This window comes from Mastomys coucha, unplaced genomic scaffold (genome assembly GCF_008632895.1).
Source record: "Mastomys coucha isolate ucsf_1 unplaced genomic scaffold, UCSF_Mcou_1 pScaffold1, whole genome shotgun sequence".
In the NCBI taxonomy this organism is placed as follows: domain Eukaryota; kingdom Metazoa; phylum Chordata; class Mammalia; order Rodentia; family Muridae; genus Mastomys; species Mastomys coucha.
The window spans coordinates 24,470,343-24,497,762 of record NW_022196891.1 but is presented as its reverse complement, the minus strand read 5'-3'; the positions used below and the strand labels follow the sequence as shown (position 1 = coordinate 24,497,762).

At 45.3% G+C, this 27,420-nt stretch overlaps 1 protein-coding gene and 1 long non-coding RNA gene across 13 annotated transcripts in view; one reads left to right on the top strand and one right to left on the bottom strand.

Annotated features, from left to right (window-relative positions):
• Zranb3 (zinc finger RANBP2-type containing 3) overlaps nt 1-27,204 on the top strand; it is a 147,330-nt gene extending 120,126 nt beyond the window's left edge. For 7 of the 11 annotated variants that reach the window (XM_031381118.1, XM_031381126.1, XM_031381110.1 and 4 more), the window contains 9 exons: nt 5,004-5,409; nt 8,545-8,703; nt 13,838-13,929; nt 16,029-16,130; nt 17,306-17,448; nt 20,345-20,455; nt 21,219-21,609; nt 25,283-25,414; nt 26,316-27,204. In XM_031381118.1, the coding sequence (XP_031236978.1) occupies nt 5,004-5,409; nt 8,545-8,703; nt 13,838-13,929; nt 16,029-16,130; nt 17,306-17,448; nt 20,345-20,455; nt 21,219-21,609; nt 25,283-25,414; nt 26,316-26,414 (1,635 nt within the window). In that variant the 3' untranslated portion in view covers nt 26,415-27,204. Of the gene's footprint in view, nt 1-5,003; nt 5,410-8,544; nt 8,704-13,837; nt 13,930-16,028; nt 16,131-17,305; nt 17,449-20,344; nt 20,456-21,218; nt 21,610-22,236; nt 23,216-23,903; nt 23,915-25,282; nt 25,415-26,315 lie in introns of those variants that run through there. The other 4 variants (XR_004121872.1, XM_031381141.1, XM_031381151.1 and 1 more) reach the window with 4 other exon arrangements.
• Nucleotides 7,355-8,327, bottom strand: LOC116098593. 2 transcript variants are annotated; one of them, XR_004121887.1, is made up of 2 exons: nt 7,968-8,327; nt 7,355-7,546 (listed from the first exon to the last, which is right to left on the bottom strand). It is a non-coding gene; the product is annotated as an uncharacterized LOC116098593 (long non-coding RNA). The 2 variants fall into 2 exon arrangements; XR_004121886.1 differs by having other exon boundaries at nt 8,086-8,314.
• Nucleotides 27,205-27,420: the final 216 nt, after the last annotated feature.

Below are 27,420 nucleotides of genomic sequence, written 5' to 3'. Positions count from 1 at the left end.
CTCCTCAGCTGGGAGAGCTCTGGGACTGTCACCCACTCCTCAGCTGGGAGAGCTCTGGGACTGTCACCGCCACATCCCTAGAGGTGGCGGGTGGGACTTGGGAGAGTGGAACCCATAAGCGAGGCAGAACAAAGTCTCAGGTAATCTCCAGCTTTATTCAAAGCCTCAGACAGTTTCTGCTCTGAAGGTCACCCTAGTAAACTCCCCATGAGTTTACGCCGAATACGATCATGAGGACAAGCCATGTGTAGCAAAGGCATGTTTTCCCATAGAGGCATAGAAAGGATAGTCTAAACATTTAATAGAATAACATCAGCAAGCAATAATGAGTAAACTGAAGTCAACTCACTCCTACGCCTGGGACGAGCATGAAAATACTCTCCAGGAACAATCCTGTATTTCGAAGAACCTGAGGTCACAAGACACTTGTCTTTTTTTCATGTGCTCACAGCCCTCAGAATTCTCCCCACATGACTGCATTCCTGACCCATGTTCCAACAGTCACCAACACTAAAAGTGGGTGCTCAACAAAAAACTAAGGTGAACGATAAAATATAGAAAATAAAATATAGAAATCATTAGAGAAGTGGGTATTGCGGCTCTTGCCTACAGGCTTAACCCTTAAGGCAAGAGGTGGAGTTATCTTTCTGCTATATAACAAGTTCAAGGCCAGCCTGGGGTACATAAAACTCTATCTCAAAATATATATATATATCACTGGAAGCATTTTTGTTTTGTTTTGTTTTGTTTTGACACAGCCTCTCATATATCCTAAGCTGCTGAGTCTCTATAGCCATGGATGCCCTTGAACTTCCTCCTCACTTTACAGATCGGTGTTCCATACCTGCGTCTACCAGTATCTTGCAGACCTGTGAACGTAATCTAGTGTATGTGTCGGCAAATCAGTATCATGTAAAAAGCTGTGTCCTCTGCTTAACTATCCATGTCCCAAACCCCTGCCTACCTGCTGGATGTCCTATCTGTAGGCAGTGCCGTCGCTTGTGTCTCATCTCAAAGTATAAAGGGCAGTGTGTTTTGTTTTCAGCTGCATGGTGTTTGAGGTCTTTTTCTTTAAGGTTTTGTTTTTTTTTTTGTGTGTGTGTGTGTGTGTGTGTATGTGTGTGTGTGTGTGTCCACGGAGACCAAGGCATAGGAACCTCTGGAGCTGGAGTTTCAGGTATCTATGAACTGGATGCGGTGGGTGCTGGGAACCAAACTTGGATCCTCTGTAAGAGTAGTCCTTACTCTTAACCCCTAAGCCCTCTCTCTCCAGCTTCTACATTTGAGTGCCTTACGTCCTCCCAGTACAGTGGTGTCCTGGACTCCGAGGACTTCCTCTCCACTCACCTCATTCACAGGCCCTCTCCCTACTGGGTGACCACCTCTTCTGCCAGCTCTTTCTCAGAGGCGGGCAGAGCACCTTCAGTGGTGTTCTCACTGCACAGGAGTCACTCTGCAGGTATACCCATCACAGTTTAAAGTATTAGTCTTTGAAGCCAGAGGAATTTGCGAGTACTCAGATAGTTCTGCAAAACAGGAAGCCAGAAACGGTGGCCTCCACCCATTGTCCCACCACCAGGCCAGCCTGGGATATATGATATCCGCTCTCAGAAAAAGAAAATAAAAAATAAAATTCATACTTAGTTTCCTTGGGGTAAGAGTACTTGTGCAAACACGAAGCTCAGAGTTCAGGTTCCCAGCCCCCACTTAAAGGGCTGGGCATGGCCTCCAACATCTACAACCTTAGCACTGTGGGGAGCTACCGTAGAAGGATCACTGGGGCTTGCTGCCTACCAGTCCCTTCTGAAGAGTCCTGAGTTCTAAGTTAACTGAGAAGCCTTGACTCGAGGGAGGAAGTCCAGGAGACATATAGCAGGATGTCCTTCAGCCTTCCTGTACAGTCATGAGCATCACTCCCATGCATGCGCACACATGCACAACCACTACACACAGAGGTATACACTCACATATGTGTTTCCTTTACTCGTGGACACTCACTCAATCCCTCTTCACCCACATTAACATGGTGAGGGAAGTGGAGCTAGTCACACCATAAGTGTCTGAAAATGTTGTATTCTCTCTCGTGACTTCACCTTAGTTGGGTCCTGAGTTCCTTTGAGACCCTGGAGGGAATAAAGACTCTCTCCCACAAAATGCATGCACAGCTCAAACAAGTGGGTACGGTCAGTCGCAGAGGCTTCCCAGACCCTTAGACGCTGTCTGTGGCTGGCAAGGACATAGATCACCAACCATTCTCTGTTCCCAACCAGCATATATAATCACCTCTAGGGTGTAGCAGAGAGATTGTCTTGTTTTTCTGCCAGTCATAGCTGCTGCACGTCATGAGAGCCCTCATCAGTAACTTCCTCCTCCGTTGCCCAAAGGCTTTAATCAGAAAGTTCAACTGACGCTAGGAATCAGGTTTCTAACTGAGGACTGTGAAGGAAAGCTCCAGTCCACCAGCCCTTCCAGCCTCCGGCAGCCCTGCAGCCACATACTGAGTGTCAGTTTCCTTACCTCTGACCTACTTCCTCATTATCCAGCTCAGCCATCCTTACAAAATTAGCCAGAGTCCTCACTGATCACGCATTATTTGCAAGAATTATATTCTTGGCATATCCTTTGGTTTGAGAAATGATTACAGTGATTTATTTCCAGCCACTCCCTCCTTCCTGGACTTTATTTGCTGAAGCCTCAGTCTGAAACCACTAATGCCCAGTGGCACGTGGTTTCAGATCAGCATATGCACCGGAGTCACCGCTTCACTGCCACACACCCCGAGCCCCTGGGCCGGCAGAGTTCCTGTGTGCCTGGGTCCTGCTGGTCCCAGTTACTCCCGGTGTTGGGACTGATGTTGTGTCCTCCTCACCTCTGATCCTGAGTGTGTCAGAGTGCCTGGGAGTAGAGCTTCCTCTGGGTGTTGTGGGCACTGGCTGCGGAGCTTGTGCCCAAGGTCTGCTCAGGCACCAGCCCAGACAGACCAGAAGAAACCTGAGCCACTGGGCTGGCAGAATTCTTGTGTGCCTAGTACTGTTGGTCCCCCAGAACCGTTATTGATAGCTATACTGTAAAAGCTTCTTTGCCGTAACTTCTTAAATGTGAGTAGACACTTTAAACAGTTTAATTAGGGCTGGCAAGATAGCTCAGTGGATCAGGACTCCTGCTGCCAAGCCTCGTGATCTGAGTTTAACCCTGGGAGAGCGCACGGTAGAAGGAGAGAACCAACTCCTGCATACTGTCCACCCCGGCCCCCATACCCCAACACACACACATACATGCACCTGCATGGGTGCACACACTGCAAAATAATAAGTGGGATTGAAATCTTTTTAGCAACAGCTTAATTAAGGAAATCTTTATTTCAGGCCCCGTGTGTGATTCTTTTAGGAAGAGGACTTCTGCGTTGTGGCAGTGAAAGGCCACCAGCATGTGCAAAGCTTGTCTTTTAATTCTCACATGCAACCAGGACGTTCTCTCAAATCTTGGTGCTCAGCCCCTTGTGTCCTGATTTCCATGGCAGCTTTCCCATTCCACGCATTTGGGGGTTCTCTTAGAGGTCTGCAGGGATTGCACTCTGGTGGACTTGCACAGCACGAACTTTTACCTCCTAACCCATTTTACCAGCCCCCCCCCTTCTGTTTTTCACTTTTTATGTGAAGGCATAAACCAAGGATCGCTGATTGTCTAAGAAGGAAATGGCAAGGGTAAACAGAAGTAAGCAAACACAAAAACGGATACTGAAGATAACCTTTCAAAAGCTCTGGTTAGTAGCTTCAGACTCGGGTGGTACCGCAAATGTGAATGAGGGCAGAACCCTGTGAAAAAGGAATGGGGAGCAAAGAAGCCACTGTTAGATGTTAAATGCATGCAACCACCATGCTGGGGAGATGGCTCATCCAGTGAAGGCACTTGCCACCTAGCCTGATGACACAGTTCTGGGGAGAACTGACTCCTACAAGGTGTCCTCTGAGCTCCATATGTGTACTATAGCACACAAGTGTCCGCACAGTACACATCATACATGGCAAATAAAGAAATGTAATATTTAAAAATGCACATGACTGCCAGATTAAAATAATTTCTGTACCCAAGAGGGAGGCTAAGCAGAGGAAAGCTTAATATTTAGAGGAAAAAGGACAAAAAGAAGACAGACTAGTAAGATGTAAAGGGTAGACTGAACATTATGCCAACAGGTATCCCAGACAATAAGGATAGGCAAAATGGGAAGGAAAAAAATGTTACTCACATGGAATAAGGTATCCTGAGTGCTGAGTAGAATTTTGAGGCATATGCTTATAGATTATATAGATAAAGATACATGTAGTTTTAGAATACTAGGCTAGAAGTTAATGAAACCCTTGAAAACAAAGGAAAGCTTTTCTTTTTTCATTTATGTGTGTGTTGCGTGTCTGTGTGTTTGTATGTTTGCAGGTATGTGAAATACATGTGGGAGTACACATTCATGTGTATGTGTGTGCATGTGGTGGTTAGAATAAATACTTTAATGCTATTTTTAAAAATGTTTCCTGGTCAGTATAATGGTTTAATATGAGTGTCATGGTTTACATACAGTGTGTTTACAGTTTGGCCATGGAAGCATTTTTCTAGATTCTTGACTTAAAATACTATTTTATTTGCTAAAATTTCTACATATGCAAGTCCCTCTTTTACCAGATGAGCATCTAAGGAAGGGAGTATATAAAGCGTGTTTTTATTTCATAACTTCTCTATCTAATTTCCTCACCTGAAGCCTCCTTCACAGGGCTAGCATAAGGGTTAAATGAGTTCAACACATAGTACGAGCCAAGCAAAGGCACCTAGGAAGTATGTGGCTGTATTCATTCAGTACATGATTATGTTCAATCTACTGAGTTATGTGTATTTATGAAGAGGGATACTATAATTGGATTCATTTTCAGTCAGTCTGGTTAATGAAAATGCTCAGTTCTTTCATTTAGGAAGAGCAGTTGCTCCCTCATTTGATAACTGTTGGCTGATTTCAGTTTGAAAAAGAAAAACAGCATGATATTCGATCATTCTTCTTACCAAAACCGAAAAAGAGACAGTTGGGAACTTCCTGTGAGGAATCCGAGGCATTGAAGGAGAAGATGACAGTAGCCTCGGACCCTAGAAAAATGGCTTCAAGTGATGGCACTGCTGACAAAAGTGGGCTCGAGCCTGAAGCTAAGAGGTTGAAGTCCCTGAGCACCAAGGGCCACAGCAGTGCCCTGGAGGAAAGACCATGCCTGCAAGCCAAAGCCACATCCATGGAAAGTGTCTGTGAGGTCAAGTCCCCAGCGGCCTCTGCAGCCCTTCCTGAGAAGGAGTGGCAGTGTGGCTTCTGCACATTCCTCAATGACTCAGGCCTTCCTTACTGTGAGATGTGTGAGAACCCTCAGGGCAGAACGGGTGAGTGCACAGAAGGTGGAGGTGACGCTGGCCGGGAGGGTGCCCTGGCAAGCTCTAAAGACCACCCAAGCTTTTGGGTACTATTGTCACCAAAGTGCCTTGTGACTCAGCAGGGTCTGCTGACCTTAAAATAGAATTTGAATTTCTCTGAGTAAAAAACTGTAAATTCATCCCTTGTGGAATGTGAATGACTCCTGGGTCTGTCAAGAATGTATATTCTGAGTGTCACTAGCTTGGCATTAACTTGGCACAAATGGGCATTTCTGAATAATGTCAGCAGGATGTGAGCTCAGTGGGTAGGAGAAGCCTTGTTGCTATGGTAGCAAATGTGCTGCCCATCACAGACCTGCTGTTCTAAAAGAAGTAGACATTTTTGTTTTTAAGGAAATTAGATGATTTTTATATTTAAATGGAATCATTTTATAACTACTTGGCCTGCTCAGTATTCGTTGTGCCATATTTCTTGCTTGACAACTCATAAGCTCTTCTCAAGGTCTTATTAAAAGAATCCAACCAACATGTACATACACAGTAAATACATTGTAACAGAAAAGTATCAGAAATATTAGTATTCTCGCTGTTTTCAGTTCCAGAGAATATTTTTATGGCAATGAAACAAATGCCATATTGACAGTTTTGGAAACTAGAAATAGGTTATTTTAACAATGGTATAGTTGGTTCACAGTGGTGCTCCTATTTATTCATTCTTCCAACCACTGACTCTAACCAGGACAGAACTAAGAGAACTCTGATGTTACAGTTTTCCCACTCCTCCTCCTCTCAGTGTTAATCTGAAGAGAAATACATCAATAGCCGAGTCTTTCCTCTCTCACTTCTGAGAACTCTATCAGTATTGCCAAGTGGCCATCTGGGTAGCTGTATTTGTTATGTGGACACCTGTTCTCATAAACTAAACTAGAACCACACACCCTCTCCATGCGATGTCCTTGCCACAGTTAACGTGACCCCCCGCCATCGCAGCTGGTGCAGTCAAAATAAAAAGCAACTCGGAACGTCAGCCCATAGCAAGAGTAGAAAGTGACTAGCTTAGAAAAAAATCCTGTTTTTATTATGTGTTTGATAGTTCTCATTTTTCCCTTTTGATGCCAGGAGCAAGAGTGAAAGTTTCTAGACCCAAGCAGCCTGCCAAGAAACTTGAAAAATTAAACTCCAGTTGTGAGCTTGAAGTAGTCCACTTAGAGAAAAGATGAGCGTTTCCAGTAACGGCTCACCTCAGCATTGCAGTGGTCAGCTTTACACTGTTACCGTTGGCATAGTGACCTCATGCCTCCGTTTGTTTGTACCCCCAAGGTATTAGAGGGCAGAACTGATACTAATTAAAATTTTCATATTGCTTTCTTAAAACTCTTGAAGAAACAGTAGAATCCAAAATCATTAAAGGAGCCATATAGGATGTTGCAGTTGGTAAAAGCTGCTAATTCAGGCCTTTGCTGCTTTGAAATAAATAGGGTATAGTATACACTGAATAACATTTAACAACCAACAGCTGAAATTGCCCGACCTTATATCTCTGACTTGAATACAGTGTAACCTACAAAACATTTCTGCTCTGGTGCCCAGTGAGATCCTCAAAGTTAACCTGTTCCTGGCCAGAATTCTTAGGGCCGCCGAGGAGATAGTCGGCTGCTTGGTACATAAGCATTAAGATCCAAGTTTGAAGCTTGGCACTGCCTTTAAGCCCAGCAGCTGGGAGTCAGAGGCAGGTAGATCTCTGAGTTGGGGACACAGAGTGAGCCAAGACAGCTAGGGCTACCCGGAGAAACTGCATCTTAGTAGTGGTGGTTGGGGACAGGGTGGGGAGGGCCCAAGTTTGAATCTTAGCACCCACATAGAAGCCAGGCACGGCATACATCCCCACCCTGGGAACGCTGAGACAGACCGATTTCTGGAACTAGCCAGCCAAGCCAAATAATTTAACTCTGGGTTCCGTGAGAGACCAAGATAAAGTGGGAATTTACTGAAGAAGACACCATACATCAACCTTTGGTGCAGCAGGCTTGTCTGGGCTATACTTCTAGAGGATCCAAATTCCCATCACCCGCATGGCTTTGACTGCACAACAGTCTTTAACTGCAGTCCCAGGGGATTCGATACCATCTTCTGGCCTCCATGAACCCTGTACACAAATGGTGCAGAGACATATATGCAGGTAAAATGTCCATATGCATTAAATGAAAATAAAATTAAAAAATAAAAAATAAACTTCAATAATGCCCTTGATCTCCTCCCCCCCTCTTCTTTTTTTTTTTTTTTCCAAGACAGGGATTCTCTGTATAGCCCTGGCTGTCCTGGAACTTACTCTATAGACCAGGCTGGCCTCGAACTCAGAAATCCGCCTGCCTCTGCCTCCCAAGTGCTGGGATTAAAGGCGTGTGCTACCACGCCCAACCCTCCCCTCAACTTTTAAACTCTAAAATACATCCCTGTACCAATGCCTAGGCCTGTTGCTGCCATTGTTGCTGCAGCTTTATCAAGATCCAATAGCATCCTTCACTCCTGCCCTTTGGAATCTTTATATGCAGAACAGTCAGAATCACCCTTTAATAATGGGCACCAGCTGGGCATGGCTGCATATGCCTTTACTCATAGCTCTTTGGAGGCAGAGGTAAGTGGATCTCTATGAGTTCCAAGCCAGCCGAGGCTACATAATGAGACCTGGGGGCTCGGGGGGATCAGACTGTGATCTTCATTCCTCTGTCTGAGGGTCTGTGTTCCTCTCCAATTCCATCCAGAGTATGTCCAGTGGTGTAAGCCCCTGGGCTAGGCTCAGCAGCAGCTCGATGCTTAGGCGGGGCTCCCAGAGCGTGGCCCTGTCAGCCTGTGCTGTGTGTAATAATGTACTATTGTTCTGTTACAATTCTGAATTCCACCCTCTCCTAGGTGCCCTGCCTGCCTCCGGTTCTCCATTCTCCTCATCTGTAGATGCATTCTTTATTTGTTTACATTTTTGTGTATCTGTGCATCTTCAAAGGGAACCTTCAAAGACCCCTCCAGATAAATGTTTTATAAGTCTGAATAAACATCGTTAACTTTATTATTTTTTTAATAAAATTGAGCTGTGACATTTTCATTTGTGCTTGTTACATTTAAATAATTGTATTTTTTTAATTCTAGCTGGCCTCCACCATATCCAGGGTAACAAGAAAAATGATGAGGATGCTTCTCAGAAAAGCGCCTCCACAAATGACCAAGCTCGTCTGGACTGTGAAGAACAGAGCTCTCAACAGTCAGAAGCTGAGCAGTCAGCTGATAACGAGGAAGAGGCGTTGAAAGGTGAGGGGAAAACAGACTGCCATCTCAGGCAGGGGTCGGTGCCGTGTGGGGGATAGCGATGCGCCTGAGCTGGTAGAGTTCTTAGTTACCATGCCTGAGCCTCCTGCTTCAGTCCCTAGCACTGTATAAACCAGTTGTGGTGGCAAAAGCTTGTGATCCCAGCACTCAGGAGGAAGAGGCAGGAAGATTTCAAGTTCAAGATCATCCTTGGTTACAGAGTGAATCTGAGGACAGCCTGGGCTATAAAACGAACCAACTAAACAAATAAATACCAGATACCTTAATACATAATGCTGTCACTAGGTTTGTGATTGATACTTTATCCCAAGTACCTTCTACATTAAAACACCCACCTTTCTCAGAACCATCTTTAAATGCCAGATGGCTCTCTGCTGGAATCAACATCATATAGCATCATAACCAATAAACTGCTATCGCCACCAAAATGTTGCCCTGCCGGACCACAGCGAGCTCATTGCCAGGGAGAGAGCAGTTTTGATTTGGGTGGTGCATTAGGTCACAGTAACCAGACAGGGAGAACCAAAAGCCATGTAACCATTAGTCTGTTCTGCAGTGGCTGCTCATAGATGGCTACGATCAATCAGCTTCTTTTTTTTTTTTTTAAGAAACAAGGAACATAGTTTCAAGGCTCTGTGAGCCAGGCTGGAGAGATGGTTCAGTGAGTAAACCTGCAAGCGCAGACTCCAGAGCTTGAGCCTCACCACCCATGTGCAGAACTAGCTGTGACACGCACACCTGTAAAGCCAGCATTCAGGTGCAGATACACACATTCTACACAGATACGGAGACCAAGTGAATCAGGAGCGCACTTGGCGTCCTTGCTGCTGAGGCTATATTTGTTTATTGCCTGTTTGTGTTTGCATTACTTGCAGCTATGGTGGTCCCTAAATGCCGGCCTGGAGTTAGTTGTACAGGGGCCAGCTGTGAGCAAACTGGGATTCTTTTCTTTTTTGACTTACTTAGTAACATGGAGACTGGTATACATCTTCAAACCGTCCCAAATTGTTAGATGTGGTCCCTAAAAGCATTCTATGTTAACCGCTGTTAACACTGATATAACTTGCAATAAAATTCATAGCTTCAAAACGAAATGTTCATTTATGGCTCAGTGGTTAAGAGTACCAACTGATCTTCCAGAGGTCCTGAGTTCAATTCCCTGCAACCACATGGTGGCTCACAACCATCTGTAATGGGATCCGATGCCTCCTTCTGGTGTGTCTGAAGACAGCTACAATGTACTCATATAATAAAGTAAATATTAAAAAAAAAAAAAAAAAAAAAAAACCCTAACTGGAAGTGGTGGTGTACACTTTTAATCCCGGTACTCAAGAGGCAGAGGCAGGTGGATCTCTGAATTTGAGGCCAGCCTGGTCTACACAGGGAAACCCTATCTCAAAACAAAACAAAAAGGGGAGGCTATTTTTAAACCTAAGGTGGTTTCTTTTTTTCTCCTCAGCATTCCTTTCTTTCCCTCAGAGTCTTCCCAAAAAGTGTGTTAGAGTACATGCATCTGGATCTGATTTCCTAGCCTTTAAACAGAATAGTCAGCAGTCAGAGGGCTTATTTTCTGTGTGTCTCTAGTTTCTTTGCTCCCACTGCAAGACCAATCCCCAGGTGCCAACGAAGCCTAGGGCCGGGGATGGAAGCCTAGGGCCCGGGGTGGCCAACACTCAGTGAACTAATCTGAGAATTGTTGTTGGACAGTTGTCAGCCGAGCCAGGAAATGGTGGGTTGCTAGCTGGGCGTTGGCTCCTTGATGCAGAGCTGCGAGCCTCTTCCTACAAAGAAGAACCAGGGAAGTGGCTCGTTTGGTGCAGTGCTTCGCTAGCAAGCATAGAGCCCAGGTTCAGAATGAACCAGGTATGGTGGTCCACACTGGGAGGTGGAGGCAGGAAGATAGACGTTCAAGGTCAGCCTGGGCTACAGGAAATCCTGTCTCAAAAAACCAAAGCTACGCCCAGTAAGTAGGTAGTTACAGGCCCTTGCCACCAACCCTGACGCATGAGTTTGATCCACATAGTAGAATGTCCTCTGATCTGCACCTGCGCACGTGCACATACACATACACACACGCACATGTACACACACACACACACACTCTAATAAGTCCACACAACCTGCAGATCTGTATCATCCTCATCCATTGCAGATGCACTAGTATTTCCCTTGTGTCTGTCCCTGCTTCCTTCTTCCTGAGTTCTCAGCTCATCAGCCTGAAGAAATCCAAGAGACACATTACATATCTTTCCAGTAAACATAGATTTCCATGAGAAACCAACAGAAAGAAGTTTTTAAGTTTTTTTTTTTTTTTCTTTCTATTCCATCTTTAGAGCCAGACAGATCCATGCTGTCCTGGAGCTGTAGTTCCATTCTAACTAGAAACATACAGACTGGGAGGGCAGCTATGTCAGCAACAACCCCATCTATAGTCTCACACTATCAAATCAGGCTCCATGGGAACACTGAAGAGGCTGTCTTCCCATAATGCATCTCTCAGTCCCCAGGAAGTATCAGCTGCTACGACACTGACTTTATAAATATTTTTCATCAAAGAATGGCTTCTACCTTTACACACTAATGCATAGATCTTCAAATAGAAAGACACACTGATTACAAAGTGCTATTCTGACCAAGGTCTGCAGACGCCTCTCATTAAACGGTGACGCAGTACCTTAGCCAAAGCCCAACCTCCCAGCTGCGGCTATGACTTTTGTTTGTCCTGAGGGATCCAGGCCAGCCGTTTGTTTGGCATATAATAGGAGACCCTTTGCACATGTCCACAAACCAAACATAAAACAGCATCCCCATGAGAGAGGTCAGTCATTTTTCTAGGAATTTGCTTTTCTGGTTTGAAACCTGTGTTCTCCTGTTCTGTAATTGGTTTTTTTGATACTTATAGTTTCTCCTTTTGATTACAAAACATACTAAAAAATACCTTTTAATTTATTATTATTATTATAATAATTATCATTTTGTGTGTGTGCTGTCTGAGGGACATGAGTGTATTGTGGCGCATGCGTGGAAGCTAGATGACGACTTGGTGGAGTTGGTTCTCTCCTTCCATCATTATGTAGGTTTCAGGGTCTGAACTCTGGTCAGCATACTTGCATAGCCATTTCTCCAGCCCCATACCAAAAAGTGTGTTGACGTCTTGGAGTTAAGTAAATTCAGTACATATAATAGCATTGCATGTACGTCGTGTGTGGCTTTGAGTGACAGTAGTCTTGTAGCCACGACTGAGCTCGAATGGGCTGGGACAGCAACTTCACAGCTACCACCTAGGTGATAATGATTGCCACACGCCTTTGTTATCACTCAACAGCAGACACCAATCTCAGAGATGGTTTTTAGTCATTAACTCACACTAGTTTTACAAACTAGTGGCTTTTCACTGCGACAGTTCCATATGTGTGTATTGCGCCTTGACCCTGTTTACCTTTCCCTTTTTTATTTTTCGGAGACAGGGTTTCTCTGTGTAGCCCTGGCTGTCCTGGAACTCACTCTGTAGACCAGGCTGGCCTCGAACTCAGAAATCCGCCTGCCTCTGCCTCCCAAGTGCTGGGATGAAAGACGTGCGCCGCCACCACCACCACCGGGCTTACCTTCCCCTTTCAACCCCTAGTTCTCGAGGTGTTTTGTTTCTTTTTCATTTATAGAAATAAGTCACAAGCTGGATTTATAAAGTAGCCAGGGCCTAGACTAGAAAACTAGTATGTCGATGATATTGCCCAGTGGAGTGGCAAGCAGAGCCAAGCTTCTAGAACATTCAGAGGTCACTGACCCTGAGGTAAGAGAATAAGCTCTGCCGCTGGAGAAACAGCAGGTGACCAAGAGTGACCTGACTTTGGGTCCTAGCACCCAAACCAGGTGGCTCACTCTCATCTCTAACTCGACTTCAGGATCTAGTGCTCTCAGGCCTCTACTGGCATCTGCATGCACACAGTGCACATAGATTCACACAGGTGCACACATACACGTAAATAAAAATAATAAATTCATTTTAAGAGTCAAACTCTGGGTCCCCTCTTAGCCCCTCTTACTCTTGAGCAAGTTAATGTGCTGAGATTCCTCCTGTTGAAATGTGCTTTTTGTTTGTGAGAGATCACTCAGGGCAGTACTCAACACGTTTCCTGGGCCGGGTGTGTTTAGAAGGCATTAACTGCATTCATTATTTAACCTATGTGTTTGAGGGGTTTGATTTTAGTAGTCCTGGGGATCCAACCCCGGGTCTTTGGGCATGCGAAACAAATACTCTACCACCCAGGTACAGCTCAGCCTACTTGACTCTACTTCTGGCCATAATTTTGCTTCCATAATTTTTGTCTCTCCTGAAGAATTCTGGGTGAAGAGACTAAGAAAATATTTATAAGTAGTGATGAGGAAGCTAGCATGTCTAGTCATCCCCTTGCGGATGAGACAGCAGCGGCAGGGAGCCAGGCGCATCAGTGGCACTCAGCAAAGCTGTCCTGATGCTGATAATCAGATGGGGACTATTTAGTCCCAGCTGCAATGTGTTCAGCAGAGAGGAAAGACTCTAAAGCCTTCAGGTTGCTAATGATGTCTGGTGTTATGGAAGGGTCCCTTCTGACCGACTCACATCTTCTCAGCTGAGTCCAACTCTAGTTGCTTCTTGTTCAGTCATTAGCAAAGCAAGCCCCAGTTTCCGTATACCCTGATGCTCTTAGAAGACCTTCCTTGGGAGTTATTTCTTTTCAAGTCTAGACATGAATTGCTGATCAAGTGTGTTGATTTTATATATATATATATATATATATATATATATATATATATATATATATATATTTCATCATTCTAACCTGCAGAACAATAAAAAAAAGCTATTTTATTTTATCTTATTTTATTTAATTTCATTTATGTGTCTGAGCATATGTATAACCATGTATATGTGGATGATCAGAGAGGCTAGAAGAGGGCTTAAGATCCCCAGAAGCTGGAGTTAGAGATAGCTGTGAGCTATTCAAGTGGGTATTAGCCATCAAACTCCGAAAGAACAGAAATTTTTTCAGCTGCTGAGCCATCTCTCCAGACTCCAAATAATCTAATTTCGACAGAGTAGACAGGCCTTTCAGCATCTCTTTGTCTTCTTTATTAGAGCAGTTGAACAATCCGGGCACTCTGCCGGAGCGTGAGACCTTCATGTTCTGTGCAAGCAGAAACACCGACCGGATCCACGTCTACACCAAGGTAAGTGTCACAGAGATTCTGTTCCACAAGATACAGTAAGAAAACTTGGTTTTTTGCCTCCATACAGCTTGGCATCAAATTCCTGTGTGAAATCCAAAGACAACACAGGGCAACGTGGACTCGTTAATGGACTCGTTAAGAATTCAGGGAAAGAGACCTTGAATTCCCTCTCACTGTTTAGTGTGATCTTGGGCACATCCAGCTGCTCTCGGCTTCATTTCCTCAGCTGTAAAACGTAGGGAGGATTTGTTACATAGATAAAACTCATCCCTATAGAGAGCTAGCATTTGAAGCACTTTTTTTTTATATTAAAATGAAGACACTTAAAATAGTTATGTATTATTCAGTTTTATACTAACATTTATATAAATAATGTGTGTTTTTTAAGGTTAGTTGTGTTTTCTGTTTTTGTTTTTGTTTTTTTTCGGGTTTTGTTTTTGTTTTGTTTTGTTTTTGAGACAGGGTTTCTCTGAGTAGCCCTGGCTGTCCTGGAACTCACTCTGTAGACCAGGCTGGCCTCAAACTCAGAAATCCACCTGCCTCTGCCTCCCAAGTGCTGGGATTAAAGGCGTGCGCCACCACCGCCCAGTTTGGTTGTGTTTTCTAAAGTGGAGTGCTGTGTTGAGAAAAGAGAACACTCCAGCTCTCAGTAGTTCTCTGGCTTCAGCCAGGTCAGGGTATGATGGTACATGTCTATAATCCCAGCACCAGGAAAGCTGAGGCAGGATGAACTCTGGTTGGAGGCCATCCTGGGCTACTGTAGCATGATCTTGACTCAGCAAGACACATGAAGCCTGCTCAGGGGAGCTCACTTAAACAATCATAAGGGAACAAGAGCTTGGCAGGCCGATAATGCCCGCCCCCCCCCCACACACACAATATTATAAAATAGTTGTGACAGTGTGGTCCCTCTGAGAGGGTCTTGGAAACCTTCTCTGCCTTCGACACTGATGTAAGTATGGAAAAGTTGACAGGGATTTTAAATGCCTCTGTTCACTCACTTCTGAATTCCTTATATATTTAGATGTACAAATCATATTTGTAATTTTACATGATCTATTCTATTGAAAGAATACCTTTTGTATTGTTTCACTATTACACTTCTTTAGTTTAGGGGACATTTTTTTGTGCCACAGCCCATGTGTGGAGGCCAGAAGATATAAGTGGGTGTCATGTTGACGACTCTTCACAGCTGGGTCTGAGTGGAGATGAGACATTAGCTTTTTACCCTAGGAGGGACTGAGGCACATCTAGTAGACGTGTGTAAAATCCCTCGGTCATGACCTAAGAGTGTGCCACCTAAAGGAGTCGGTGACAGAAGTGATCACCGACAGGAGAATCTCAAAGCCAGGATTTGGAATTACACACGTAGGTACCCACCGCGTCATAAAGCCTCCATAGCTCTCTCCCTCCAACACGATTGTAGACTGCTCGCATCTGTTTGACTAAGAGAGTTCGAATACGAGACGCGGTTGTGGCTCTAGTGAGTGTTCCTATGGCAGCCGCCCTCTCTGTTAAACGGGAAATGGTGTTCACCCGTGTTTGAGAGATGACACTCCCTCTCCAGGCAGGCCAGGGACTTCATGGAGTGGCCGTGTGACATGGCTTCGGAGAAGCAGATTTTAAAATAAATCTCTAGAGTTTCTCTGTCCCTTCCCCTCTTGCCAGTAACCATGGATACTAAAAAAATGGCAACCCATCTGGGAAGGGATATTCAGATGCTTATCAACGCTTGTCCTTTGATTGGAGATGGTTGTGCTGCTGTTAATGTCAAGGATGTGCTGTTCCTCTGTGTCGCCAGTTTCTCATCATCCCCAAGTATATTCCCAAGGTTAGGCAGTAGAAAAGGATGTGGGGCCAGTAAGTACAACATCCAGGCTGACAAGGGAAAGCTTGGGCTGTGTGTGGGCAGAGGGCCTCCCCTGCTCGCCTCAGCTTTGCGGGGGACTCCTGTTGCGTACACCCTGTCTAAAACATGCCTCCCAGTTTATATTTTAGGAGGTTGGTCATGCTACATGGTAACTAAACTTCTCTTGTAAAGTAGTTATAAGTACCTGCTGACTAAGGTGCACTAATAATGTGTCCTCCTCCATTATCAGGATGGAAAGCCCATGAACTGTAATTTCATTCCTTTGGATATAAAATTAGACCTTTGGGAAGACTTACCAGCAACCTTTCAACTAAAACAGAATCGCTCTCTGGTAAGAAGAGTTTTAAATACAATTATTGATTTTAAATGAAATTATTTATTTTAAATAAAATTATTTTTATAACTGTAGAGTTGATTTTTAGTTTAATGAAAGAAAACCTCATGGCTTATTGCAGAGTCAGAGTGCAGGCTACATTCTTATCCATTCAGTCAGCATCTATTAAATTCCACTGGTGCTAAAAATAAATGTGGAATCTTTTTCCTTGGTGAGTGATCACACGCCTCGCTGCTGCCGAAGACAGAATCGTCCTCACATCGGTTCCCTCCCATTCATAGGATTAGCAGCTATGAGGTATCTGTCAGAATCACACTTATCTCTTAAGGTTACATTCTAACGATGACTCATTCTGGGAGCCAGGATGATGCCAAACTGTGGCTCTGGACTCCTTATCAGAGTGGCCCGTGTGCTACAGCTGCAGGCCAGGCGGCCACCAGGGAGGCCCTTTACCTCACTGAGCACTGCACCATTTACAAGACTATAAGGGGGATTCTGTCTGCTTGGTTCTGGTTTTGACTACCCTGAGAGTGCGAAGGAAGCAATGCTCAAGGGTCAGCTGCACCCTGTGGAAAAGAAGAGGCACCCGGGAGCTGGTTTTGGCATCAGTTAATACTGACCCTCAGAGACAGATTGAATAGGTGCATATGTAGATACACAGATATATGTTACATAACTGATTGATAGATTCATAGATAGTTGATAGATACATAGATAATAAAGCCAAAGCTAGTGGACCAGCTACCCATAACTGATTGATAATGAACATAACTGATCGATAACGAACAATCGTAATAACCGTTCCCCAGCGACGCAGATTCACTGCTGGCCTCTGCCCTGATTCTGAGGCATATAATGCAGTTGTGACTGTCACAAGATCCACCGTCCCCTGTGACCCCACAGGACCTGCTGCCCTGAGGCCAGCTTGTCCCGGGTTGCTGCTGGGGTCTATACCATGTTCAGGTTTCCGTGATGGCACCGTCACTATAGGTGCCTGTGTTCAGAGCACGTACTGGGCTGCTGGAGTGCCTTTAGGGACTCAGGATTGAGCTGGACATAGACAGTTTATAACAAGGAAATACATCCATAGGACTCATCCTGTTTGAGGGCTACTAATAAGATCAGTTCTGCAATTGAGAACTGCTAAAGTTTGGTCATTTCTTCTCTGCCAGATTCTGAGGTTCGTCCGAGAGTGGAACCGTCTGACTGCCATGAAGCAGAGGGTGATCAGGAGAAGTGGGCAGCTCTTCTGCAGCCCGCTGCTGGCCTTGGAAGAGATCACGAAGGAACAAGCCAAGGAGAATAGTACTAGAAGGTAAGTCCTTTCCTTTGCGTCCTATCATATGTTGTTTTCCATGGCTGTTTCTATAGATCTGAGGCACCTCACGGAACCAGTAGTGAAATTTTGGTAAATTAGGAGGAAATTATGCTGGGGATATAGTTTGTTGACCGAGTGCTTGCCTAGCATATAGAAAGCCCTGGGTTCCTCCATAGCACCGAATAAACCAATCACGCACTTGTAATTTTATCTCTTAGGTGAAGGCATGGGCATCAGGAGTTCAAGCCCATCCTCAGCTATGTGGGAGTTCAATGCTAGTCTGGGCAACATGAGACCTTATTTTACGGGAGGGAGGGAAGAAGAGCGGGGAGAGAATTATAGTTAGAATAATGGTTATGTCATTTTATAACAACATAGTTCTATATGTAGTGAACTTATTCAGACCTACTACAAGGCATCAGATTGTCTGGATTTCGCTTCTCTGGGCATTAGCAGAGAGGCCAGAAGCAAGGCTTGACACACCTAGAGACCTTTTCCCCTTGGGACCTCAGAGCATGCCCTGGGACTCTGTCTGCCCTGCAGTGGGAGAGTTGATTCTATTTTAACACACTAGCTGTTCCCAGGAGTGTGAAATAACTGTCAGGTCCATGGTTGGAAAATAAAAGTTAATTGTGACACATTTATGTCTCATCTGCCATCTTCACCAAGAGTCCATTTCTTATGTCCATTCTTGACATGATAAGCACCTGCATTTCTCTTCCGTGAACCTCTGTGATCATAACCCTGGTTCTCTTAGCATGGAGTGAACAGGACCAGGGGAAGTTGCCAGCTGTCCTGTAGCAACACTCCTCCTTTGGAGAAGATCACAGAGTTCCAAACCTACCTAATCCACCTTCCTCCATTTGAGTTTGTAAATAGGGGACTGGAGATCTGGCTCAGTGGTTACATACACTTGCTGCTCTTGCAGAAGACCTGGGTTTAGTTCCCAGCACCCACATAACGGCTTACTACCATCTGTAACTCCAATTCAAGAGGATCTAGTTCCTCCCTCTGGCACCATGTTCCCAGAAGGGGATAGTAACTGTCCTAAGGGTCACAGTGTCTGAAGATGTCATAGATTATCACAACTTCAGGACATACCTAGGGGCCACCTTATTTAAAATCAGTCATGGGAATGGAAGGAGGAGAGTGAGGAAAGCTCTTCGGAGGGTTCACATAGACACCGTTGTGACTAACGAGAGAGGAAGGAAGAGGAAAGGCTTCCAGGTAAACCTTTGTAGGCACAGAGGGCAGCGGCTCAGCAGCACCGGTGTCCTGCGGTGGGGCCTCAGGGAGTGGCAGTGTTAGGGATAAAGGTGTTTCCAGAGACCAGGTATGGAGCACCAGGCTGAGTCTCTTTCCTCCTTGCCATCCTACCTGGGTACTTCTCAGAGGAACTTAATCCAAGAGCCTGTTAGAAACCCTCAGCCTAGCAGGCATGAGGGAGAGACATCATACTCCTTAAGCATACACGGAGGGGCAGGGGGCTGGGTTCCATCTTTAAAATATTAAATGTCAGGCTGAAGACATGGCTCAGTGCATAAATAAGGACAAAAGCTCTTATTCCAGCACCCATATACAAGCTGGGCAAGTGGTAGCTTGCCATGAATCCCAGCAGTCAACTTAGGACACAAATACAGCAATGGTTGGGGCAAGTTGGCCAGCTTGTCTAGCCAAATCAGCAAAAACCCCAGCTTCAGAAAGAGACCCTGGGTCTTAGTTAGGGTTTCACTGCTGCAATGAGACACCATGACCAAGGCAACTCTTATAAAGACATTTAATTGGGGCTGGCTTACAGGTTCAGAGGTTTAGTCCATTATCATCATGGCAGGAAGCATGGCAGCATGCAGGCAGACATGGTGCAGGAGGAGCTGAGAGTTCTACATCTTCATCTGAAGGCAGTCAAGAAGAGGCTCTCTTACTCACTGGACACAGCTTGAGCATAGGACCTTAAAGCCTACTGCCACAGTGACAGACTTCTCCAACCTCCTAGTAGAGCCACTAACCATGGGCCAAGCATACTCAAACTACCACACCATGTGTGGGTAAATAAAGTAGAAAGTGATCCAACAACATACATGCTATCAATCCTTAAGACTCTACGTGCACCCAAATGCATTCACACTTGCAAATGTAAATTCGTACACACATACACACACACACTAAATGTCTCAAAAACAACAAGAAAGACATACTTAATAAATTTTGGGAGCCCTGAAATGACTAGATCCCCAACAAGATTATGCCCCACCAGCTCTAGCCTTATCCAAGCTGGAGTCTTGCAGCTAGCTTCCAAGTAATCAGTTTTAGATGACTGGAAATGACCAAGCCCTGCAACCACTGAGTTGGTTCCTGAATGAGTTCTGTTCTTAGAGAGCTAGCCTGACGTAGTGGCATCCGGGTCATAGTTGACCCTCTCTCTGCCAGCAGGTCGGCACCCTGGAGCCCTGGATTAAATCCATCACAGTGAGCCACTCTCCAAAGCACATACTGCTCTTCTTTCAAAAATGTCTGTCTCTGCTAGCATTTAATCCAGACACTGGTTTTGAGGGTAGCGTCTTTTCCTTCTCTGTTTGCCATAATTGAGATTTACCATAATCCTTCTGGGAGTTGATATTCTTCATGAACGTCTGCAAGCCACAATGAAAAATGAAATATTGTCAACTCGACGCTAAGTCTTAAAAGTGTCAGTTCTCCCCTTCCACTTCCTAACTAATCTCTCTTCTACACCCATGCCTTCATGTGTGTGACCTAATGAACTTACTGAGGGTAAGAAGCATGGGAGAAGAATTACTGGAGTATAGACACTTTACCAGTGGCTACATGGAGCATTGTCTGCCTCCCCAGAAACTCCTATATAAGAAAAAATATACTTAACATCTAACTGTTCTAGATACATCACTAAAGAAGATGTTGCCGCGGCTTCCATGAATAAGGTGAAAAATGATGGGGGCCATATCCGTCTGATCACCAAGGGATCCATGACCCAGGACCCTTCTACAAAGTAAGCGCACAGTGGTACTCACACTTGGTAAAGAATACTGCTTCCAATGTACACACCAGTCTCTGTGATAACTGCCCCCATGGTGTAGCCACGTTAGAGGCCACAAAACAGAGTCAGGATTCAATAGCTTTTCAACCCTTCTAACAACACTCTTAGGCCCATTAGCGATGAGGAGTACCCCAAACCAGGAGCCTGTGTGACCTGCCACAGCCTGGGTACAGATGTCAGGAGACCCGAGCTCCGTCTGCCAGCCTGGCAGCTTCTGTCCTATCAAACTGGTGTGCTTGGGTTCCTAATCAAGTAAACATGTGTCCTGTTGTGTCTCATTTCTAATTTTTATCTAATCAACTTGGAGTTTCCTGGAGAAGCCTGGTATTTAGCAAGCTTTGTGTCCTAATTCCTGTTCTGTCACCCCGTGACAGTCCCTTCACCCTGTAAGATAGCAAAAGGCAGGAAGAAGCCATGGTGCTCTGAGGCTGAGAAGGTATGTATCCAAGCGGGGTGAGGAGCTTTCACCATAGTTTTGATGAGCATCTCAAGAATGTGTCACTGTCCAGCATCTGATGTCTGGAAGTGTTTATTGGGGAAACACTTAAGTGTGACTAAAAGAGACTGCTTGTGTCAGATTAATTTTGTGGCGTGGCTCTTCTCAAGTTGGCTGAACTATGTGGTACTGACTCCAGATATTTCATCTCCCACTGAACACCAGAGCTCAGAGCTCTCTACAAAACAATGGCATTACATGTATTTTGTTCAATTGTAGAAAGCTTGACAGAGCCTGTGTCCCATCTCTGAATCCCTGCCCAGCTGATCTCGCCGTTGAGCCATCCCCATCCAAAGGCTACATTCAGGCTGTGGATAAGGAAGGCAGGCCACTCTGCCTCCGCTGCCAGCATCCTACCTGCCAGCCCGAGCCAGGATCCAAAGCCAGCACCTGGGACTCACGGTTCTGCTCCCTGAAATGTCAGGAGGAATTCTGGATCCGATCCAATAACAGTTACCTGAGAGCCCAGGTGTTTGCAACAGAACATGGTGTGTGTCAGCTGTGTGGCATGAATGCACAGGAGCTCTTTCTGAGGATGAGAGATGCCCCTAAAAGTCAGAGGAAGAATCTCCTCGATTCTGCCTGGACCGCCAAGCTCCCACTGGAGCAGGTATGCTATCACTGTCAATGGGCAGTGTGGTTCAGCCAGCATCACTGCTGACTGACCTTGTTCAGAAATGCACAGGGGTAGAGAAGTCACATGCCTTCACCCACTTTAGCAGTCGCCATGGTGCTGTTGGCCTCCGTCTGCCTCTAGATTTATTCAGTCAGCTCTATTACTCATCTCATGAGCAAAGATAGCCTGCCTGTCTCCTGCTTTCATCTCCCCTCCCTCCTCCTCCTTCCTCCTTCTCCTTTCTTTTCTCTTCCTCCCTCTCTCCTCTCCCCCTTTCCTCCCTCCCTTCCTCCCTTTGTCTCTCTTACCCTGCCTTCTCTCCTTCTGATCCTTCCCTCTCCTCCCTGTCTCTCCTCTGTCAGCTTTTGAAGAATATAATCACAGTGCAAATGACAGCAGCCAAGAGAATTACCATTCCTCGATTATCCTAAGTGCATGTTTGCTTCCCAGGATCGTGTCACTTATTTCGTTCCAGTTAGGATGGAAATGGGTCTCCATTGCGCTATGATGCCTCTTCTGCCCTCTTCAGTCTCTAGCACGCCCTCCCTTTTGATACCATTGATTCGAGAAAGAACCGAGACCATTCCCATAGCGTTTCTTTCCTCCTTTGTCTCTCTGTAGCCACGGCTGGTCTCTGGCTTGTTTTCCTGCCCAGATAACTTCCTCAGTCATGGCCGTACGGTCCACAGCTGTGCTTGGATTCCGGTCTCTGTTTTAAGAAGAGACTAAGTGGTGGTGCATGACTGCAAACACAGACAATGAGCAGCTCACTGATCTACTTCCAACGTGTTAGTATCCTAGATAAGGTACAAGAGAGTGTCTTAGTTAGGGTTTCTATTGCTGTGAACAGACACCATGACCACGGCAACTCTTAGAAAGGAAAATATTTAATTGGGGCTGACTTGCAGGTCAGAGGGTTAGTCTGTCATCATCATGGAGGGAAACATGGTAGCACACAGGCAGACATGGTGCTAGAGAAGGAGCTGAGAGTCCTACATTTGATCCGCAGGCAGCAGAAGCAACTGTGTGTCACACTGGGTATAGGTAGAGTATATGAGACCTCAAGGCCTGCCCCCACAGGGACACACTTCCTCCAACAAGACCACACCTACTCCAACAAGCCAATACTTCCTGATAGTGGCACTCCCTAGCCAAGCATTCAAACACTTGAGACTATGGGGGGAATTCCTGGTCAAACCACCACAGGGGGTTACCCCAAAATACAGGTTACAACGAAAGGGCTGTGTGGTCATTCCCAGTATAAAACAGGATTTTAATGACGCAGTTCATGGCGAGTTATTGTTCCCGCAGAGTTGTTAGCGCTCTGTTCTCAGCTTCCCAAAGCTCAGGCAGAGGTGTAATCTTCTTAGGGAAACTGTTTAGTTTCCAACCTAAAGAAAATGTTTAATTTTGTGATGTGCTTAATCAAAAAAGGGTCACCCAAGCAATCCCTGCCCACTAATATATTAGATGAACCTGTCAGCTAAACAAATTGTATTTTTAGCCCAATGGAGTGGCACATGCCTTTAGTTTCAGCACTCAGGAGACAGAGGCAGGCATGTCTCTGCAAGTTTGAAGCTAGCCTGGTCTACACAGAGTTCCAGGACAGCCAGGGCTACATAGTAAGCCCCTGACTATAAATAAATAAACAAACAAGCAGACCAACAGACAGATAAAGATATAATTTTTAAAATTGTATATTTTAACTTACCTGCAACATTATAATAGAATTAACTAATAATCATTTCTAAGAGCCGAAGCAGTATATCTCTTGACTATAGAGAAATACACTGTATCTCTAATGATATTCCTGAGGTATCCCTTGGCCTAGTTGATGAGGGATACGCTGTACCATTGAGAGGAATGTCAGCCAAGCTCCCATATTGCCTGGCATCGCAGGCTTCCTGAAGATGTGCACTGAAATGGCCCAAGGTCATCTGAAAGTGACCTGTCTAGGACTAGCTGTCACAGAGTAGGTGTTACAACCAGGGATGCTGAGGGAAGATGCCTCAACACCGAGTAGGTGTTACAACCAGGGATGCTGAGGGAAGATGCCTCAACACCAGGCTCAAACCGAGTGAACAGGGTCTGCCATGACGTAATCAGCACGTGAGAGCGGGCCCCAGGGGATCTGCTGCACATTACGCAGGACCAATAAAGACGAATCTTTTGGACCATTGAGCCTGTCAGTTAAAGCTGCTCAGAGGGAAAGACCTGACTGCGAAAGGCATATCTGTGTGGACTTTTTTTTTTTTTTTTTTTTTTTTTTTTGTGAGTATGCCATTTAGAATGCCATTTGGAGTTGCCTCTAAAACTCAGCCTGGATCTCCTAACAGAAAGCCTGAAGTTCCATGCAGAAGAGAGACAGGCAGGCAGTGACAAAGGTCAGTGGATCAAGTTCCCTACCCCAGCTGGCTGTGGGCGCTACTCAGAGGTCGCACATCAGTCCGGTCATTGGTCCATCCCAGAGTCCTTCATGCTCTCTTAAAAGTGCCTAACACATGTCCAGTCAGGCTAGCACCATTTACTGAATAGGTTGTCCTTTTTTCCAGGGGACCACCGCTATGTGGGTCTGTTTGGGGTCCTCTGTTGGTCTGTGGATCTCTTCTGTGTCAGCACTCCGTCTACTCTCTGTCACTTTGAGGTCAGGAGTATAATACCTCTCTCCATGTTTTTTTTTCTGCTTTAGGGTTAAAATAACGATGGGTTCCTGGGGCCAGCATTCATGAAATTAACTCTAATTCCTTTCTTATCCAAGACTAAAAAGATTAAAAACTAGCTTTCATACTAATCTCTGATGTTTAAACAGCTGCAGTACCCCCACCACACACTAGCTTTACTATCTCAAGTAATGTTCAGATGCATCTCACTATAGCTTAGGGCATCACTGGCTAAATGGTTATGTAGACCTGCCTAGATCCTGGCTGTTTAAAGTAGCTAGCATTGCTTATTTCAAACATGCACGGTACAGAAGTTCGTTGTGGAGATTTCATGCCATGCCAGTCTATGCCACCTGGGAAATTGGTAAATAACAAATTCTGGCCAGTACTGGGGATGCAACTCAGTTGGCAGAGAGCTTGCCTAGCACACATGAAAGTCTGGGGTTCCATAACCCTAGCATGGTGCTGCATGCTGCAACCCCAGTGCTTGGCAGGTAGAAGATCAAGAGTTCAAGGTCATCCTTGGCTACATGATGAGTTTGATCGAAGCCTAAAGATACAAGAGATCTTACCTGGAAAACAGAACGTGGATGATGTCATTAGCCTGCCACTGATGTAGGAACAAATGCATCGAGGCCAGCAATGGATGGCTATTTAATAATTAATATTGAGAATAAATATATAAAGCAGCTTAAAGGGGAAAAAAACAACCAATTTCCCCCGAGTCTGTCGGGAACATAGGTATCTTATACTTAGTTCATCAGGTTTTCCGAATGTGTTAGGTAGCATGGGAAAAAAAAACCCTTTTAGATACACATTTTATTGCTTTCAAATTTCTAACTTAGAGGGTTTTGTTTCTTTTTAGCTCACAACAAAAGCTATAAAAAGCCATCCTAATGTGTTTCTCCCTGTGATTTTGCTGTGCGAAGGGGTTTCCCAGAGCACAGCCCAGGGTTCCCACAGCAGATCTGGAAAGTGGCTGATAGTGTGTTGTGTTCTTACTGCAGCTAAATGAGATGCTGAGAGACCCGGGAGAGGGCCACTTCTGGCAGGTGGATCACATCAGGCCAGTGTATGAGGGAGGTGGACGGTGCGCCCTGGACAACCTGCAGACTCTCTGCACAGTGTGCCACAAGGAGGTTAGTGACACTCACATATGTGCCAATCCAAAACTCCCTCGGGGAGGATGGTACACGGGTGGCGGAGACTCTGGGGACATGCATGCGCCCAGCTGGGAGCAGAGTGGCATGGGGCTTCTCTCATCACTCCTGACCCCTGGCTCTGAGGAACTTCACAATCACAGAGGAAAGAATGGCTGCCACCCTCTTCCTTCGTTCTCTGGACTAAGGATGGGGCACAGCGGGTAGAACACTCACTTAACATGCATGAGGCCCTGGTCCCATCTCAGCACTGCACAAGCTGGGTGTGTTGATGCACTCGGGAATTAGAGGCAGGAGGACCAAGAGTTCATGATCAGCTGGATGTGGTAGCGTAGCACCCAAGAGGCAGGTGGAGCTCTGCCTTCAAGGCATTCTGAGCTACATAGTGAGTGTGGGACTGGCTATCAAAGACTATAAAAGACGTCACCAGTGAGAATCCTGTCTTCTCTGGGTTCGTTTGTTTTTCGGATTCTCATGAAAATTTTTATTGGGACTTATCAGAAGCCTCTGGTTCTGTCACATTTGATTTTCTACAGTGTCATATGTATTGAGTTGGGAATGAATTTTCTGAGTTGCATCCAGAAAATAAGAAGTAAACAAATTTTACCCACTGAATACTTGGGAATTTTAAGATGTGCATAAGTACCTACTTGGATGCTGAGATCCATGGCTTCTCCTCATCCCCACATAGATGATTCATGGTTCTCTGGGCAGTGAGACATTCTCCACAAGAATGTTTGCTAGTGGCTGAGACCAGTAAACCTAGGATCTCAGGACATTCCCTGTGGGTAAGCGCTGCATAGATAGATGATGTGCGTCTTTCCAGCCTTTAGCACAAAGCTTTCTCCCTACCCTGAGCTGTGTATTTGTTAACTCCTAGAGAACTGCCCAGCAAGCCAAGGAAAGAAGTCAGGCGAGACGACGCTCTCTGGCAACAAAGCATGGATCAGACATCACTCGGTTTCTGGTGAAGAAGTAAGGAGAGAGCTAAAGAGAAGCAGAGGCCTGCGGGCAGAAGGAGTTGTCACGGTTTATCTTCATGTCTGTCTAGTAGTTTGAGGATGAGAAGTTTTTTAAACATACGTCAATAACTGAAATTTAGATTTTTGCAAAGCTCTCTTAATGTTACATGCTTGACAGAAACTGAGGGGTGTTGGGAAGTTTCTGGGATCTTACTGACTCACGAAGATCATCAATTATGTTGCAGCAAGATTTTGTTCCACTTTTTTCCTCCTTACACACCTTAATCACTGCATTGTGCATAGATAGTGTGGGACAGATATATTCCCACAAACCTGACAGTTCTTGATTCCTATTGGTTCTGGACTGTGCAGCATAAATGGAACATTCCAGAACAGTCGGGGACATTTTGGAGACAAGCCATCGTTATTAAGGGATTAAAAGGCTCGGGCGCACGTTTGGTGTGCTGCCTCCTTGCTTGATTTCTGGGCCAGTCATCTGTATTGAGAGGATGCTTTTGTAAATAAGCTGATTGCAAGCATGCACGGTGTCTGTGTAGAACTGGTGTGCTCTGGGTAACCGTGGGAACGAGTGAGAGACCCCAGTGCCGCACAGCCTCGCTTCTGTTTTTCTGTTTGCTCCCTTGTTTCCTCCCAGGGTTCGTTTTTTTTGTTTTAATGTATAAAATCAGGCTAATTGTCAAAACAGCCTTTGTCTCATTTCCTGGTCCTCATCGCCTGGCTTTAAAATCGTGGTAGTATTTTGTTCTGTTCTGTTCTTTAAATAAACCTTGTAATTTTTTTTAAAGATTTTTTTTAATTATGTGTCCGTGTGTCCCTGTGGGGGAGGGGCACAGGGGCGGTGCACAGGATGCCCACAGAGGGCAGAGGTATTATGTCCCCAGACCTCGCATCACAGCAGCTCTGAGCCCTTCAGCACAGGTGTTACAAACTGAACTCCTAACCACTGGATCGTCTGTCTCTCTGTCTCCAAATCCTGTTTATTTCTGGTACCTCTTTTAAAAA